The sequence below is a fragment of the Poeciliopsis prolifica genome, unplaced genomic scaffold (genome assembly GCF_027474105.1).
Source record: "Poeciliopsis prolifica strain line A6 unplaced genomic scaffold, Auburn_PproV2 SCAFFOLD092, whole genome shotgun sequence".
NCBI lineage: Eukaryota > Metazoa > Chordata > Actinopteri > Cyprinodontiformes > Poeciliidae > Poeciliopsis > Poeciliopsis prolifica.
Genome location: NW_026562467.1, coordinates 226,075 through 243,751, shown reverse-complemented (window position 1 = coordinate 243,751; position 17,677 = coordinate 226,075). Strand labels below are relative to the sequence as shown.

The following is a 17,677-nucleotide window of genomic DNA, read 5'->3' as shown; positions in this document are numbered from 1 at the left end:
TATGTTTGACAAATTAACTCATTTTTAAGTTGTAACTCCATTCTTTAATCTAAATGGAGCAAAATACATAATTTTAGTGTCAAAGTGGTAAAGAAGGCACATTGATAGGAAGCGGTATGTGGCCCTCTGGTGGCTGAAGCAGGTACTACAACGGCAGTGAACGATGACATGTTGCATCAACAGGTTGGAGGAGATTTACTTTAACTTAAAGACTCTACGGTTTCTCTGGCATCAAATGCAGATCATTTAATTACATTTAAGGTAATTACCTTGTTCTATTTAATTGTTTTGGTTTCTTCATATTTTCATGAACTAGTTGATAAAAATGCAACATTTTATAAATGTAATTTTCTATGTGGTTTATGTGAGAAATAAGTTATTGTTGTAATATTATATATTTATGTGTTTTGTGCTCAGCCTTTGGATAACTAAGCAAAAAAAAAATAAGTGGGTACAGAGAGAAGGAATGGATGTGTGGGGCAAAGGCGCCATCTACTGGAGATATGAGTCACAACTCATCAGTTTCCATATTTACACACTAAGTTTGGATTCACACCATCCCGGTTTAGTCTGTTTAAACCCAACTCCATTTTAATAAAACTCCAGTCAAAGTGAACTGTCACGTGTTCGAATCAATATGTGAACGCCAAGCGGACTGGAGATCGCTCCAAAAGTGTGGTGCATTCTGGGTAAATAGACCCAAAGCAATGGCGTGAGTCTGGGACGCCTGGAGAAACGGCTTGTTGTCTTTTACCAAAGACTACAGAGAAATCCTCTACAGCTCAAATCTGACGCTACTCTGTTTTTGTTTTCATTTTGTGAAGAAGGAAAGTGTGTTCAGTATTTCTTCGGAGGTTCTGTGGTGGCGATAACTGTGGTGTAGCGCCACCACAGGCGAGGAGGGAAACAGCAGCAGCTGAAAATTTGCCAAAGTTACAATATTGGTCCTCAATAAAACCAAGTGTACCCGACTACCAGGTGTGAAAACCACTTAAAACTCCAGGTATATTTAGGTTTTACAGTTTTTAACAAAACACACCTGACTGGAAGAAATGTTTGATCTTTGGAGCGGCCCAGCCAGGATGGAGTCTGACTGAGCTTTATGTCCAACATCAAACTGCATTTTCAGTGTGAGGGTGAGGAATGCAGTCGCAGCTGTTTTTTTTTAAATATTGTAATTAAAATATTATGTATTTTAAAATATGTAATTAAAATATTAGATATTTTAATTACATATTTTAATTACAATATTATATAAGATGAGAATAATCTAAAACCTCATTTCTGCATATCTTGAAAAATAAAAGTTGATCAAATCAGTAAAACTAGGAAAATATTAATTTTAGCAATAATAAAAGTAATGTTGTCTTGTTGGTTTGGTTACTTGGTTTATAAATCATGTCATGAGATTTTATTTTAATTTTTAATGATGTTTCTCATTTGAAGGACAGATCAGCTTCATTCTGCTGGTTTGTATGCAGAGACAGAATCGTGTGTCTAGAGCAGAAACCAGGAAACTCCTGCAAGCTTGAGCAAAACCATCAGCAGCCTGGGATCCTCCAAGCAACGTTCCTGTTACCTATCATCGTTCACACGTTTGTGTTTCAGTAGTTAGTCAGATTCTGCTGCTCTTAACTACTATTTCTATTTTATTCCACAATTGTAGGGATTTAAATGACAGCTTATTCATAATAACAGTGTCAGTAAATATTTTTATGTAGTATTCAATGAATAAATGAAGATTTAAGACAACAATGAGTGTGAAACTTTAATTTCTCACTGAAATACTGAAGAAAAACAAGAACCTGTTGTTTGTGCATTAAACTGAATTATAATGTCTGCAGATGGAAATGATCCCTTTGATAAACTCAGGTGCTGAATTTGTTTTCCAGTCCATGTAAATGCTCTGTGAACAACTCTGGATTTAGTTTCTGTTTTTCTGGTTCCTGGTTTCCAAACAGAAAGTTGTCTGTTTGGGTTTAAGTGGAAGAGGAAACGTTTTCCTGCGAACAAACATGTTTATTTATGTTCGTCATTATGCAAATAAGCAGGATAAACATAAAAGAATTTGTACTATTGTCAAAAGCCAAACATTAAAATTAATTTTATAATACAGTTGCAAAAAAAAAAAAAAAAAACACCAGCTGCGTTTCCACTAGCCATATTTTTACAATTCGACATTTCAAAAATAAATTCACTTAAAGAAAACACATCAATTTAAAAAAATGTTTGATTAAAAGGTTTGGTGCTGGGTGAGATGATTATTTTGGCCATATTGACCTTTTCACCTCATGAGCACAGAAAATGCAGATAAAGCTGAAGAACATCAGGACATGAAAGTGAATGAACTAATATAGTCTAGTCTTCTACCTAAACACATGAACAGAAGATATTTATGTCTTTCCATTTAACTGATTTATTTGGGGTTCATGCAAATCATCAGATATATTTTAATAAACAAATTCAAGCTATTCAGGCAGCAAACAGAGCAGCTGTGAGTTCAGGCTGCAGAAGATCTTCACTGAGTTTCTGCAGGATCTTTTCATCTTCTTTAAATCAGCAGTTTCTCTTTTTCTCTGTTTTTATTCCTGCTGTCATTTTTCCAGCCATGGATGCAAACAAGAGCACTGAGGCGATTTATGAAAACGCCCAGGAGCTGGTTGACGGTAAGACTCCTAGACAACCTTTCATCTGGACTCCACTGAAGAAAGACGAACAAATTATTTAGCGTAAAACTCTTCTTCAGCCATGAACTGAGATTTTAGAGAAAAAATGAGTTTAAGTGGAACCAAAAACAAATTAACGTTAAAATGAAAGCTAAGATTTACAGCAACTTCAGGATGATTTTGTCCTCATGATCAGGGAAGAAAGGAAACGCGAGCTGCTCCCTCCTGCTGCTGTCTGTGGGGATCCTGGTCGTCCTGCTTCTGGCGAGCGTCGCCGTCATCGCCTGGCGTGAGTCTGCTTCTCTTCAACCTGGATCTCAATCACACGTTTTCAAACCAATTCAACACTTTGTGAGACTCCATGAAATATCTATGATTTCTGACTTCATTCACAGTTAGATGAACGAATCAGTCTTTATCAAACTAACTGTTTTTTTTTAATGTAGGATCATTTTATTGGAAAGAAAAAATAGCATAAAAAAGTATCATCAAAGTATTAATAGAATAAAACTATAATCTCACCAGAATATTGTAGGTTATTACATAATTTTATTTGTATAATTTATTATTTATTTTTTAGCATTACTCTCTCATATGTTGGTAATTTTACTTTGTAAAAGTGAAGAAAATGGATCTTCATTGATTGATTGTTGCGTTACCATGGTTACAATCTGATGCTATGATTTTAATCTTTTTTGTGCGTAAATCCTCTGCAAATATAAATGAATCATTCTTGGTTCACTTTAAGCTCAGTCAGACAAACTAAGGCACTGAATCTGTATGAAATGAGTTTGTGGAGGTCAAAGTTCAGTAGTAACTTACTGCATTTACTTCAGTAACTTTTTGGAAAACATGTATTTTAATCATTATTTTTACTACAATGTACATTTTATTTTCACTAGAGTAATTTCAATATGAAGTATAAAACAAAGATGTTTCAACCAAAAGTCCATCAGACACACAAACATTCAGCTGCAGTTTCTGTTAAAGTTTCAGAAGTTTTTATTGAAGGAAATTCTGAAAAAAATTATTTTGCCTGATTTTATTTTTTGTTACTTATATAAATTATTGTTATTTTTGTCCTTTTTACACCAAACATTCCATTTAACTTTATATTTTAGTCAGTTTAATGATGTGATTCTTAAATGTTAAATGATTGATCATTTGATCAGTTACTCAGTATTTGAGTAGATTTGTCTTTTATTTTTTTGATGGCAAATTTTTATTTTTTCTTGAGTTAAATATGCAGAGCTTCTCTTTTTTTGGCTACTCTGCTGCTGGCGGAGGCGACAACTTCTGCAAGTGGAGGGGGCCCTGAGTCCAATTCTGCCCGGGGCCCCTGATTCCTTGAGGCCGGCCCTGGTGTCTCATGTTGTGTCCTTTTGTTAAAGTCAGCATCGACATGATGAGCCATAAGGGAAAGATGGACGACCTGAAGAAAGAGAACAAGCGTCTGAATATTAAAAAGAGTCTTCTGGAGTACGTGACAGGGCAGCTGATCGGGGAGCGGGACGACCTGAAGAGGGCGCTGCAGGTCATCCTCACGTACGACAACTTCCCAGTGAACCAGTTCTGCCCAGACAAAAGTGAGTTTTCCACCATAATGGTAATTTAGCTAAAATAAATAACATATCCATTAATTTAGAATCTATATCTAGGTTTGAAATAACCTAAATAACCGGTAAATGATTCTAAATATATTTTTCACCTGAATTATTTTAATAAATTAAAATATTGTATTTTAATGAGATGCGTACGTAAAATTCAGAGAAAAAGTTTGCATCAGTATTAAATATGTGAACAGAATAATTGTTCATATTCTGTAAGAGACACACAAGAAAACATTCATGAGCTTTTAAGAACTTGGATTTCTCATAACAGCTTTCAGCATTTTCTAATCAGAATTTATTAGCTGATTATTGATTAATTTGACCCTATCTAGATGAATCTGTCTGGATTAAAATCAGTAATATGCCTAAATAAGACGTTAACAGCATTATAACTGCTGGAACATACAGTTGTGGCAAATAAAAAACTGTTATTACTATATAATAGCTTCAGGTGCATTTGTTTAATAAAATCATAATTGATTAAGGAGTTTGTAGGTGATAATAAAGTATTTCAAAAAGTTTTCTAGCCAAAACATGTTGGTGTGTGCTAAGCTAACTGTTACTGACCGATGTGAAGGCAGTTTGAGTCACGACAGAAACTTAGTAACTAGTCACCACAAATCAATTAATGAATTCTGTTTATATTATTATCAGTTTATCGAATAAAATATTATTATTATTTTTTTTCTTCTTGGTAGTCATCCTGAAACTCTTGAGTTTGTTGGTAAAACACATTTGTTTTCCCGTGTTTCTCTTTGCCTGCAGATTGTCTGCCGTGCCAGAAGGGTTGGGCGAGTTTCCTGGAGAAGTTTGACGGCCAAAGCTCAGCCCAGAATTCGGTGAAAGGAACCCGACTGTACTGTGAAAACACGTCCGCGGACCTGGTGATCGTAGATGATGGCAAAGTTCAGGTGACCTTTCAGGGCTGCGGCCTCAGCTTTTCAGGCCGGCACAGAAAATTCAAACTTCTGGGACGTTTTATTTTCCAGAGTCCTGCCAGGAACCAGGAGATGAATTTCTGCTCGTTGAGCCAAACCAACAACAACTGGCTCTGGATCGATGGGCGTAATGAAAGTCTTGGGTGAGAAATCTTTCTAAAACATAAAAAAATATAGCGACTGTTTTATAATTATAAGGTTTTGTTCTTTAAACCAGATTACAGTCTGGATTATGTACATGGTGTATTAGGGTCAGTGTAAAAGACACTGCAGCTAGCATCCGTTGTGAATGCTAAGGCTAGCTAGCATGGCCATCAATGACGGCAGCTAAACAGTTTTCCTAAGTTAGGACTTTTAGCAGCAGGTGCATGAGATTGATTGACAGCGCTAAGACGTTCCTCCTGATTGGCTGGTTTTGATCAGGTGAGGCGCATTTCGTCAGACAGAAAGAGCAGCGCAGAGCGGAGGCTGAAGATGTTGATCTTTTCTATGATTATCAGGCTCATACTGGCACAGTTTTAACAAATACATAGAAAACATAAATTATTTAAAATAATAGTCAGATTCTGCAGCTTTGAGGTCCTGATGTCAGTCTAATCAAAGAAATAATGAATAATGTTGGTGCTTCTGCCTGATCTGAAACAGGAAATGTTTAATCTGATTCAATGAAAAAAAAGCTTCTGTCTTTATTCAACGTCTGAGTTCAGATTTAATAGGAGTTTTGACGGAACCAGTTAAAATAAATGATAACAGCTTCTGCTTTCTGCCGGTCAGGTTCTGGATGACCGGAGTGGTTTGGTTTTCGGGTCCGCATGCCACGGTGATAACATGGTGGAAATCCTCAGAGACGTTATTCACTCCATCATCTCTGTTTGGAAACGCCTTCAGCTGTTAGACTGAAACTCAGCAGAAGCTTCATGACGCCTGCAGAAATATAACTTCATTGGAATTACAGAAATACTTTGCCTCAAGTATGAGTTAGTTTTCATCTTGATTAATGTTTCAATATTTTAAAAAGTATTTCTAGAATCATATATTCTGATGTTAATAATAATCTGAAATAATCAAACACAAATCACATTTTCTTTTCTATACGTATTAAAATATATTGTTGTATAATATTGTATTATTTCATTTAGAAAGTTCTGCCTTTTGTTTTGTTTTCTGTCTTTTATTCATTTTTAAAGCTTTTGTTTTCCATCTTCCAGGTAATTGATTATAAATAGAGTTTCAGACAAACTGGATCAATACTTTAACGTTTTCTGCTTAAGACATCAATTAGTTATTGAATATGTTTAATAAAAGTTTATTTTCTGGTTATAAAACCAAATCAGAGACAATCTGTTCAACTCAACCTGATCAAAAATGGCTTCATGTTTTGACTTGTGCTTTGCTCGTTTTATCTTCATATTTGCTGAAAGCAGAAATAAAGTTCATAATAAACATTGCCTGGTTTGTGCTTTACGTGTTACCATTGTGATTTTTCATGGTTCATTTTTTTGATAATAATAATGTCCGTTTTCCCTGAAACTCCAAACAACAACATAAAGTTTCTTCTGTTTATCATGATGACATTTCAGAAGTTGGGTCTTTGCACACAGAGGAACAGGAAGTTCTGGTCACAAACAATAAACACAAATTTCTGCTGCAGCTTTAACTCATCCAGAGTCTGTTGTTTGTTTTAATCATGTCTGTGGAAATGTCTTCAGCTGATATTTATACCAATGTGAAAAAACTCGGCAAAGGTAAGAAACTCCTGGTTCAAACAGTTCATGACCTGCTTTAGTTAAAGATGAGAAATGTTACATTATTGATAATTGATTACTTTTTTGATTAGTTCAGTTTGTAGATGTTTTATTTGTAAAGCTCCTAGAATATTCAGCTTTTTTCATTTTTGCATTCGTTTCTTCTTTCTAAATATTTAAAATATTAAATTGTGTATAAAATTTTTCTTTCAATGGATTTTGTTCCTTAAGTTTTTTTGTTTCTGAAAGTTTTTCTTCCCTCAACTTCCAGAGAGAGTTGTGGACAATTTTTATGGTCCGATTTATGAAAATTACCAGAAACCCCAAAAGGTAAGAAGCTCCTTAAAATTAAATTCATTGCAGGCAGAAAATTGGAAATATTTATTTTTTAAAGAACCTGAATTTGTTTGCTTTATGGTTTCTTTACTTGCTATGATTTCCAAATTACCTGGAATATGTTAACATTGAGTTAAAGGATAGAAACACCTTCAATTCATCAATTCTGTTAAATCAGAGAAAAACAATGAAACAAAATAAAAATAATATGAAAGTATTATATTTACAGACAGATTAACTTTATTAATATTCTGCTAATGCTAAAAAAAACTATTTCTCAGTTTCCGTGTTTCCATTACAAAAGAAAATGTGATTAAAATCTCTCATAAATAAGTTTGTTCAGACGAAGAGACATTAAAGAAACAATTAGCACATCATCCTCCAACCACTTCCTGTCGTTTCTTCATCATTTCCTCCAGTAGTAACTTCTTGCAGTTAAAACTGACTCATGCCTCCATTGCAGTTTTGCAAAAACACAAATTTTAATGAAGCTGAAAACCTACAAAATTCTAAACAGTCTTAAAGAAATCACTACAATATGAGAAAACAAACGGTTAAATAACTTAAATATAAAAACAGTCATTTAAATATTTTTTCTACCAGTTAAATAATTTCATTTGTTGATTATGCAGATAGCTTTAAAACACTAAAAAAATATTCTGTAGATTTAACAGTCTTATTGAGATTTCCAGAAGTTGATATTTTCACCTTTAATTTTGCTGTTTCTTAAAAACAAATGTGAGACAGGAAGTTATTTTCAGCATAAAGCAACAACAGTGAGGAAGAAAACATTTCCTCATTTCCCCTTTTTCACACACAGGAAGTGAAGGTTCACATTTTGAAACAATCCAGTTTATCACCAGATCAGAACTTTAGAAACAAATAATTACAGCTACAGAAATGAAAACACCTGGAGGTAAATGACTTTAAGGTCAGAAATGACCAAAATGCAGAATAAAAAACAAGTTTTTTTCATGAAAACACAAAACTATGGTGACTTTGGTATTTCATTCATTTTCAACTGATCACTTCTTTAACTTTTCTCTATAAAAATCAGCAACAAACCAAACCCTGAATGACAGCAATGCTGTAAAGTGATAATTATTATTCATAAATATCTGTGGTATGGAAACAATTCCTTTTTAAACATTCGTAAATAAAATCATGCTAACACAAAGTATCTTATTAGAACATTTGCAAACACTGGAAAGCTCAACACATTTCAGAGGGAAATCTGATCATAAACATTCATCTCTCAGGTTCCTAACAAAACATTTGCAGGTTTTTGCTCTATGCTAACGCTACCAGATGCTTCCATGTTTATTACATCTATTTTATGAAGACAGTCAGAGGTATTTATTTTATTTAAACAAGTTTACTGTTACAGTTGTTCAAAAATGTGAAATTCTCTGCTTTTCTTTTCTTTCTTTCATTCAGAGGAGAAGCGAGACGCTGTTGGACCTCCTCCAGAACCTGCCACTAATGCTTCATGTGAGTCATAAAATCCTGACAATCTTTATATCCTGACCAGTAAATCAGTCAAATATTTTACAGGCAGATTAATTAATACTTATACATACCTGTTTCATTTTATTATTTTAAATATTTTGGACATTATTACATTTACTGTTATCTCTAGCTAAAACGTCTGACTTTGGTTGTTTTTAGGACATTGGTTGGAAATTTAAAAACTCATAGATGCTATTTTTGCAAATATTTTGCTATCATTAGGGTTTTTTTCCTGTAAATATTAAAATTTCTGATAAAAGAGAATAAAAGTTGATAAATCAAGTATTTTCACATCATGAAATGTGCATAAATAATGTCGATAGTTTCATTTTTTACAGACAAAATATTTCCCGTGACGCTGACAGTTTCTCTCTCTGCAGACAGTGAAGGAGCCAAATCCTCTGGTTGGTTCCTGCTGTGGCTGCTGATGCTCTGCCTCCTCCTGCTGACCAGCATCGGCATCATCAGCTGGAGTACGTTTCAGTTTTCTTCACTTAACTCAGATTATTCCAGATTAATTGTTGAATCTGATGACCTCAGTCATGGATTGGGTCTAGTTAAAGTAAATCCATCCTGCCTGTTACATCCAACCATTTATTTCAATCTGTTCATCTATCTTCTTGAAAAGAAAATTTACATTTTTAGTTTTTTTTTCTGTTTTTCTCCTATTTTGCTCATTTCGAAACAGAACATTAATGACATGAAAATGAAAGTTTTTTAGTTAGAGTGGATGAACCTGCAACAGACTGACTGACTGTCTTTCTTGCGCAGTGGGTGTTGAGCTGGGGAAACAGCAGGAAGAGCTCAGGCAACAGGTGGGGAAGGTGAGAAGCCTGGAGAACCGAACAGAAGAACTAACAGAGGAAAGAGGAAACTTGGAGAACCAGACGAATCAGCTGAGCCTGGAGAAAATCCTGCTGGAGGAAGAAGTGCAGCAGCTCAGCAGACTGAGGGAAGCCATCTTGGCTTCAGAAAACTTTCCAGTAAAAGATTTCTGTCCAGATAAAAGTTAATATCTATTATAGATGTTTCTATCTAATATTACTTCATTATCACAAGTAACAGAAACTGTTCCTATAAGTTAAACATTTAGAACCTCACATTGTGGCCCAAAATAGAAAAAAAAAAACTTCTGAGTTAGAAGAGTTAAAAAAATTACTTTTGAAACTGAGAAATTTTAATGTTTTCTCTTTAATGTTCCAGGGATTAAACTCAAAATTTCAGATTTTTTTCTATAACATTTTTGATCTTCAAACTCAGAAATTTCCAAGTTTTTTCTAGAAAATTTCTGAAATTCATCTTAAAATTTTGGAGTTTCTTTCCAGCAAATTGTCAATTTTTCAATAACAGAAATTGCCACCATTTTTCCAGCAAATTTCTGAGATTCATCTCAAAATTTGTAGATTGTAGATTGAAATTTGCTCCTTTTTTAAAGCAGATTTGTTTGTTTTTCTCCATAACTGCAGAGTGCCAGCCCTGCCAGACCAACTGGATCCAGTTCCAGGGAAAGTGCTACCTGTTTTATGAGGCTTACTGTGAGACCTGGAGCAAAGCCCGGGAGTTCTGCCGCAGTAAAGCAGCTGATCTGGTTCTTGTTGATAATCTGCAGGAAAAGGTGCAGCATGTAAATTTTATTAAAAAAAAAGATCTTTACATATTTATTAAAACAGGCCTGATGTGACAGTTTAATCTCCTCCACCTCCTACTTGAGCTGCTCTTAAGAAAAGAACAACCAACCAATCAGAAACAGCTGGCAGGTCTTAGTGCTGTCAATCACTTTCATGAATGTGCTGCTAAATGTGCTAATATTAGAGAAACAACTTACCTTTACAGGAAAACAGTTTTTATGCTGTCATTGGTGGCTATGCCAGCTACCTTTAGCATTCAGAGCATTCTCTGCTACCAGGAAGAAGGGTACACAAGAGTGATTGACAGCGCTAAGACCCGCCTCGTGGCTCTGATTGGTTGGTTGGTGCTGGGAAAACTCATAACAAAATGTCACAACTTAGTTGCAGTTTCAGCAAACATGGAAAAATATTTTAATAAAAGTTTCTGACTGCAGCTTCAGGACTTTAACGTGAGGAAAAAAAGTGAAATAACTTTTAATTATCTGAATCTTTATGAACTTTCAGGAATTCCTCAAGAATCATCTGAAGTCTTACAGCGGCTGCTGGTACCAGTTGTCCTGCCAGTTCTACTGGTCAGCTTCAAACCCTTTTGGGTAAGAAATGCTTCACTTTTGGTGTTTGTTTGCTTTTTAATTGTTAGAAAAAGCTGAGAACAATTTAATATTTAGTGTTTTTCTAAAACGATCACAAATCACATATTGTCTTTCACCAGTTCCTCATTTTTGTAGGGAAATACAAAACAAAATATACACCAAAAATGTTTCATGTGAGACTCCGACGGTTTCAACGTGTTTTATTTTATCTGTGAGTTTCGTGTGTGTGTTTTTCAGTAAATTGAGCAGTGTTGTGTGTGTGTGGGTGTGTGTGTGTGTGTGTGTGTGTGTGTGTGTGTGTGTGTGGGTGTGTGTGTGTGTGTGTGTGTGTGTGTGTTTGCAGCTACTGGACAGAACGGGGACTGATGACGTTTGAGGGGAATCTGATCCAGAACTGGAACGCAGCAGGATATTCTAGCAGAAACAAATTCATGTGTGAGGGGAACGTCATGGTGTGGCCCAAATAAGCAGCACCGACTCAAACAGCTTGTAATTCACAAATGTTTGCTTGCAGATGTTGATGGAAGTAAACCTGGTTATTTTACCAGACAGAAACAAAAAGAAGAAAAACTTTGACTCCAGTGAAACTATCTGATTTTAAGACACAATTCTTACTCAAATTGTCTTTATTTCATAACCTTAAGGAAATATTTGCAGCTTCCAGGCCAGAATATAACAGTTTAACGTTGCCTTGAACTGATGCAAATAGTTTTACTGCTTTCCGATAATTCATCTACTTTAAGTCTCAGATTACTGTGTTTGTGAAACCTGGAGGATTTCTTTTTTGAGTTCAATAAAAACCAAAAACATTTGAATATTTTTATTCATTAAAGATAAAAATAACCTGAATCACTAAACAGAGCATGGAAGCAGTTCAAAGTGGTTTAATCATAAAAACATAAAAATGGAGTCAAAGACACAATCAAACAATAGAAAAGTAACGATTTGTCTGGAGTTTAAAGGAACTCGGTGCTTCAGCTGTTTGCTTCAGATTTAAATGCTGCTTGCAGACCAGAACAGATTAATGGAGATTGTAGATCATTTTTTATTCCAGTTGTGCAGAAACTGCAGCTCAACCTGAATAAACAACAAAACTGTTTTCATGAATCCAGTTGATCATATCTTATAATCAATCTTATTAATAATTGTTGGCTGGAAATGTTGGTAAAATAAATTAGGTTTTATAAATTATTGATGCTTTGTGAGATAATTACATGAGAAAGTTTTTATTATTTCATAAATTCATACATTTTTCTCGACGTTTCCATCAGAATAATTCTGTTTTCATTGACATTTACTCCAGATTTCATTCTGACGGTTCGTTAAAAATTAATCGTCCTGCACAGAAAAGCAGCTTCACTTTCTACCAGCAGAGATAAAAACAGGAAAACGGGTTCTGAAGGTTTTGATACCTGAACCCGACCCAACCTAGCAGCTGTTAGATTGGGTCGGGTTCAGGTATCAGAACCGGACTGTAGTTTCAGCGCCTCACTTTGATCCACCATCGCTCTTCTTCTTCTTCTTCTTTGAAGGAAGCTCCTCTTCGTCGGCTAGTTTCTCCATCACCAATTTGTCCTTTCTGCTTTTTTTCCTTTTCTGCTTCTCTGGTGCCATGGTAACCTCTGCTTCCTGCTTTGATCTGCGATCTGATTGGCTGGATTGTCCAGGACTCCGCCCAGTTTCTGCAGGGTCAGCATCATGCGGAGCAGATTTCTTCTTCTTCTTCCTGTTGCAGTTGGAGGGAAGCGGCTCAGTTTCCTCTGCAGATGGATTTCCTCCATCTTCTTTCTGATCCTCAATGTTTCCTCCAACAATCAGTTCTTCTTCTTCTGTCTCTTTTTCTCCCTCCGTTTTATCTTTCCTCCTCTTTTTCTTCTTCTCTGGTTGAAAACCTGCTTCAGGACTTTCATCACGGTTCAGTTCAGCACAGCTCTCTGTGCATTTCTTCTTCTTCTTCTTCTTCTTCTTCTTCTTCCTGTGGCTCGTCTCCTCCGGATGAGTCACTGTGTCACGAACAACTGGAGAACTTCCTGTTTGGTTCTTTTTTCCATATTTGGTCAGGAACTCTGCTTCCTGCTGCTCCAGTCTGGCCAGCTTGGCGCTCATGGACAGACCGTGCCGCGCGCCCCTAATAGCAGAACAACCACAGGATTCATAAAGAAACGTTTATGGCGGCGTGTTACATTTACAAGGAGAACAAAAAACACACATTTCCAAATTAATCTCTGAAATTTTCTAGAAAAAACCGGAAAGTCTGAAAATTTTCTAAATATTCAGAAATTTCCAAGTTTTTATTTTTTGAGAAATTTGAGAAATGTAAACATTTCTGAGTTTTTTGATGAAAATTCACTTTTTCTGTCTAAAACGCCGCCGTATTCTTCAGGCTTTGATCCATTTTGTTTACATTTTCAACTCACTTGTGAGCCGTTCGTCCTCCACAAACCTTCATCAGATCAGCGTCTGAAAGTCTGAAGAAAAGAAAAAAGTTAGATTTCAATCTGAAAACTTGAAATATGAATAATTAGAATCAAAACTAAAACCCATAAATAAAAATGCATTTCTGGGTTTTATGGTTTTACAGCCCAGTTCCAGAGAACAAATTCAATGAATGTTTTCCCTTTAAACTTGAAACAAACCCATGATGGGTTTTTCCTGTTTCAGATTTTCGTTTCTTTTTTTATGTCTGGATTTTAAACTGTTCTACTCAGACTGGTTGAAATGTTGCTGATTCAGCAGCAGGAACTGGAAACCAGTCAGAATGAAGGGAAAGATGAAAACAGCGTTTTGGGAAAAAGCTTCTTTATTGTTGTTATTGTTCAGAGTTGGGTGTCAAATTCTGAAGAAAAAAGTAATTCATTAAGTTTCCACATGAACTGGAAACAAACTGGCACTCAGTGCTGATAAAAACTTTACCTGGTGGTGCTGGACAGATCCAGTTTCTGCTCCTCTTCCTCATCTGAGCTGCTGCTGTCTGAACTCGGGGCCTTCGGCTCCGGCTCCTCCTGACCGGACAGCAGCGTGGCCGACTGCAACAGACCGAGACGTTTTTCCCTCTAACGTTGACCTACGACCCCGATGCGCCGCCCCAAAGACAGAACCTTTACCTTCACAAAGCGGCCGTACAGTTTGGATTTGTTCTGCAGGGATTTTCGAGGTTTTTTGTTGGAGATCGCTCCCTCCTCTTCCTCACCTTCCTCAGGCGTCTTTTTTAATTTGATTCCATCCTTAAGGAAACAGAAACGTTTTCAGGCTCGAGTTGGAAGCAAAATATGACGACTCATAGGACGACTCATCTAGGAAAAATAAAATCCTTAATAAAATTTTCAAAAAAAAAAAAACATTGACATTTCAGTTTCATAAGATGAAAATATTTAACTTTTTTTAAAGCAAATTTATGATTTTTCAAACTTACATTTAGAAAATGTTTGTGATTTTTGGTGGAAGTTTTCAGCTTTATTGCTTTATCGTTGTAAAAAAATGTTTAATTATACTGAGTTGAGGTTTTCATCCACACTTCAGCAGCTGATGGGGATAAAACATGAATAATCTCAGAAATCTACGGCGCTCCTTCGAGGACACCGGGGGAACTTGTCGTGACTCGATGTGTGACCTTTGACCCACCTGGCCGGCCTCCACCTGCAGACTGGACGAGGCTTTATTGAAGACGTGATCCCACCAGTGGAAGCTGAACTGCTCTCCTTCTCTGTGGCCGATCTGAAGGAACAAACGAAGCTCCTGGCTCTGATTCCTGCAGATGTTTAATCAGTTTGCCGGGCGACTCACCCCTCCTTTGTCACATTTGACCTTGACCTTGATGGCCTCTGATATGCCGTTCTCCGCTCGGCCGAGTCCCTTCCCTGGAGAGAGAGCAGACCCAGTAAGGACCAGACTGCAGACTGGTTTTTGATGGGTTTTGATGGTTTGGACGTGGCTCTCACCGCGCTCCCAGCCGTGACTCAGGAGAAGCTGCTCTGCAAACTTCAACCCTCGGCTTTTGTCCTGCTCAGCTTTGGCCATCTGAGCGAGGAATCGGGACGGTCAGCTGGAGAAACCAACCAATTAAACACATTCACAGCTGAAACTGCACCTGATTTAGTCTGGTCAGTTAGATCCTGCAGAAACAAACAGCAATCAGAACATTTCTGGCACCAATATTGACATCGACACAGGAAAATCCAACCGTTTTCTAGGTAAGTTTTCAAACTTTTGCACACAGACAAATATTTCAGCATCAAGCGATTTGATTCAGAAACAATTTTACTATTCAGTCTGGAGATTCAGCTAAAATTAAGAAAAGACCATGTAAACATGCAGATCGAGTCATTTCTACTAGTCATATTTCTAAAATCGTTGTTCAGGTTGTCATTCAGTTATTAATGAATCTTCACACGAATCATTAGATGTAACTTTAGATCCGGTGAACTGAGTTTCAGGGATGAACTCAGAGCTTCAGCCTAAAATATGAATGACTGACGTCATCCAAACATGTCCGTAATAAACTGCATTAAATCATTTCTCTGCTTTAAAACTCGACAATGAAACCGGTTCGTGTTGAAAAGCAGAAGAAAAGTTGAACCTTTTCTCTTCTTCTCGTCTATTTTTGTTGAAGTTTCCTCACCCGGTGGCCCGGAAAGACCCACGTGTATCCCGAATGAAACCGGAAGTACATTTCTTCTTCTTCAATCGCCGGGAAGCTTTACCGCCCCCTACTGGAATTCACGATAAACGATCCCAAATGGAGAAGGAAGAGAGATTTGTCCAAATGTGCCAAAAATTATAGTCAATTAACGGTAAAAACTGGCCGTTCAAAATATTTAATGACAAAAATATCTGAATATATGTGAATATTATTGAATATAAGAAAAGGTAACTCAAGTACTGAGTAACTGATGATAAAATGTATTTAATTTTTTAAAAAGTAGTATTGATGAATGGATGCAGCTACATAAAAGAATAAAGTTATGTGCAGATTTTAGCAATCTGAAAACAAGAATTAAAACAATTTTCTAAATAAATTTGTTCCAACATTAAATTTATGAAACTCATATTAATATTATGGGATGTCGTTTGTAAAGTTACACAGTAAATTTACAAAATTAATTCGGTTTATTTTACCGGATTATGCCATAAAGACAAAAATGTTCACTAAAAAAGGTTTGTGGTGCATTTCTATGCTAAATAAAAAAAATATCAAACTTCAAATATTTCACAGCAAGATATTAACTCAGACATTTTTGAGAAGAAACTTGGAAAAACTCACTTTAACGAGACACCAGAACCCATCAGGACCCCACTGTGGACCAGGGTGTTAGAGAATGGATGGATGGATGGATGGATGGATGATGGATGATGGATGGATGATGGATGGAAGACAGGTGAAAGAAGTTTTTGATCTTACAACAAATTGTCAGCAGGTGGCAGCATTTCCCACCAAACAGAGAGAAAGAAAAGCACAACAGATGTGGAGCTGATTCATCTGACAATGAAAATAGATCACTATTGACTGCCATAAAGCGTCAAAATACACATAAAAAGTTGTTTTTTACTGTTTTACTGAAAACATTCCAGCTCATCCACCTGCTTTGTTCTGGTGAGATTATTTGAGATGCACCAAAAGCATTTTGTGATTTCTCAAGAAAATAAATATAATGGTTCATTGTAGATAAAACTCATCGAAGAAAACAACAGATTATAAGGGTTGAAGCTGCAATAATATATGCATATATTTTTACATATTTGTATAAAACAGTATTTTATGATACATATAATTTATGAAAAAATCAATCTCTCCCATCTCCTCCCTGGGCTGTTATTACCGTCTGAAGAAATAAATTCTTCCAAAAACAACCAATCAGAGCCAGGAGGAGGGGCTTAGCGCTGTCAGTCATTCTCTTGTATGTGCTACTAAATGTGCTTTTAGTGAAGAAACAAATTACAGTTGCATTGAAACCATTTATGCAGCATCATCGGTGGGAATACCCTGACTGGATTTTAGCATTCGTGACAGCCTAGCTGTAGCAGGATGAGTTAGCACTAATGAGCTGGATTAGCGCTGTCAATCAATATCACATACCTGCTGCTGAGTTTGTCATTAGCGGTTTGTCATTAGACAACTTACAGCCAAATGTACCTGCCATTATCGGTTGCTATGCTAACTGGGTTTAGCAAGGAGGGGAAAAGAGGAGGATGACTAGCAGCGTTAAGGCCCGCCTCCTTGTTCTGATTGGTTGTTTCAAGTTAGTATTGGGAGAATGAAGAGAGCTTGACTTTTTCAGATTGTCTGTCTCACATTATGACAGTTTCAGCAAATATGTGAAAAACCCCCCAAAAAACAAAGTTACTCCAGCTTTAAATGTTTTTTGTTTTTTTGTTTTTTTGAGTTGGAAAGTCGACCGTGTTTATCTGCTCAACCAGCAGAAACCAGTCAGGCTGAAATGTTTCCAGGATTAGGAAATCGAGCTAATCTGAACGTTAGGAATGAAGACAGCTACACCCAGAATGGCTCAGCTGTGGGAGAACGTCTCTGAGACCAGTTAACCCTGTTGGGTTGTACTGGGTGTCTGACAGGAAACCGACCAGTTTCCTCCTGAACTGGTGTCCATACTGGGAGGATGTTTCCTCCTGACTGGTTGCACGAAGGGAAGTGCGCGTT

The 17,677-nt window shown here is 36.3% G+C and overlaps 2 protein-coding genes across 3 annotated transcripts; one reads left to right on the top strand and one right to left on the bottom strand.

The window, feature by feature from the left end:
• Positions 1–8,727: 8,727 nt before the first annotated feature.
• Positions 8,728–11,912, top strand: LOC129353505 (C-type lectin domain family 12 member B-like). The gene is made up of 6 exons (XM_055022855.1): positions 8,728–8,786; positions 9,185–9,277; positions 9,576–9,812; positions 10,271–10,419; positions 10,937–11,025; positions 11,369–11,912. Exons 2-6 carry the CDS (start codon positions 9,232–9,234, stop codon positions 11,490–11,492), a joined length of 645 nt encoding a protein of 214 aa, XP_054878830.1. The 5' UTR covers positions 8,728–8,786; positions 9,185–9,231; the 3' UTR covers positions 11,493–11,912.
• Positions 11,913–11,934: 22 nt separating this feature from the next.
• LOC129353504 (G patch domain-containing protein 4-like) lies at positions 11,935–15,676 on the bottom strand. 2 transcript variants are annotated; one of them, XM_055022854.1, is made up of 8 exons: positions 15,602–15,676; positions 14,964–15,067; positions 14,809–14,882; positions 14,647–14,739; positions 14,130–14,249; positions 13,939–14,051; positions 13,443–13,493; positions 11,935–13,153 (listed from the first exon to the last, which is right to left on the bottom strand). In XM_055022854.1, the coding sequence occupies exons 2-8, from the start codon at positions 15,040–15,042 to the stop codon at positions 12,514–12,516; spliced, it is 1,170 nt and encodes a 389-aa protein (XP_054878829.1). In that variant the 5' UTR covers positions 15,043–15,067; positions 15,602–15,676; the 3' UTR covers positions 11,935–12,513. The 2 variants fall into 2 exon arrangements, with proteins under 2 accessions (XP_054878829.1, XP_054878828.1); XM_055022853.1 differs by having other exon boundaries at positions 14,964–15,137; positions 15,602–15,661.
• Between the last annotated feature and the right edge of the window lie 2,001 nt (positions 15,677–17,677).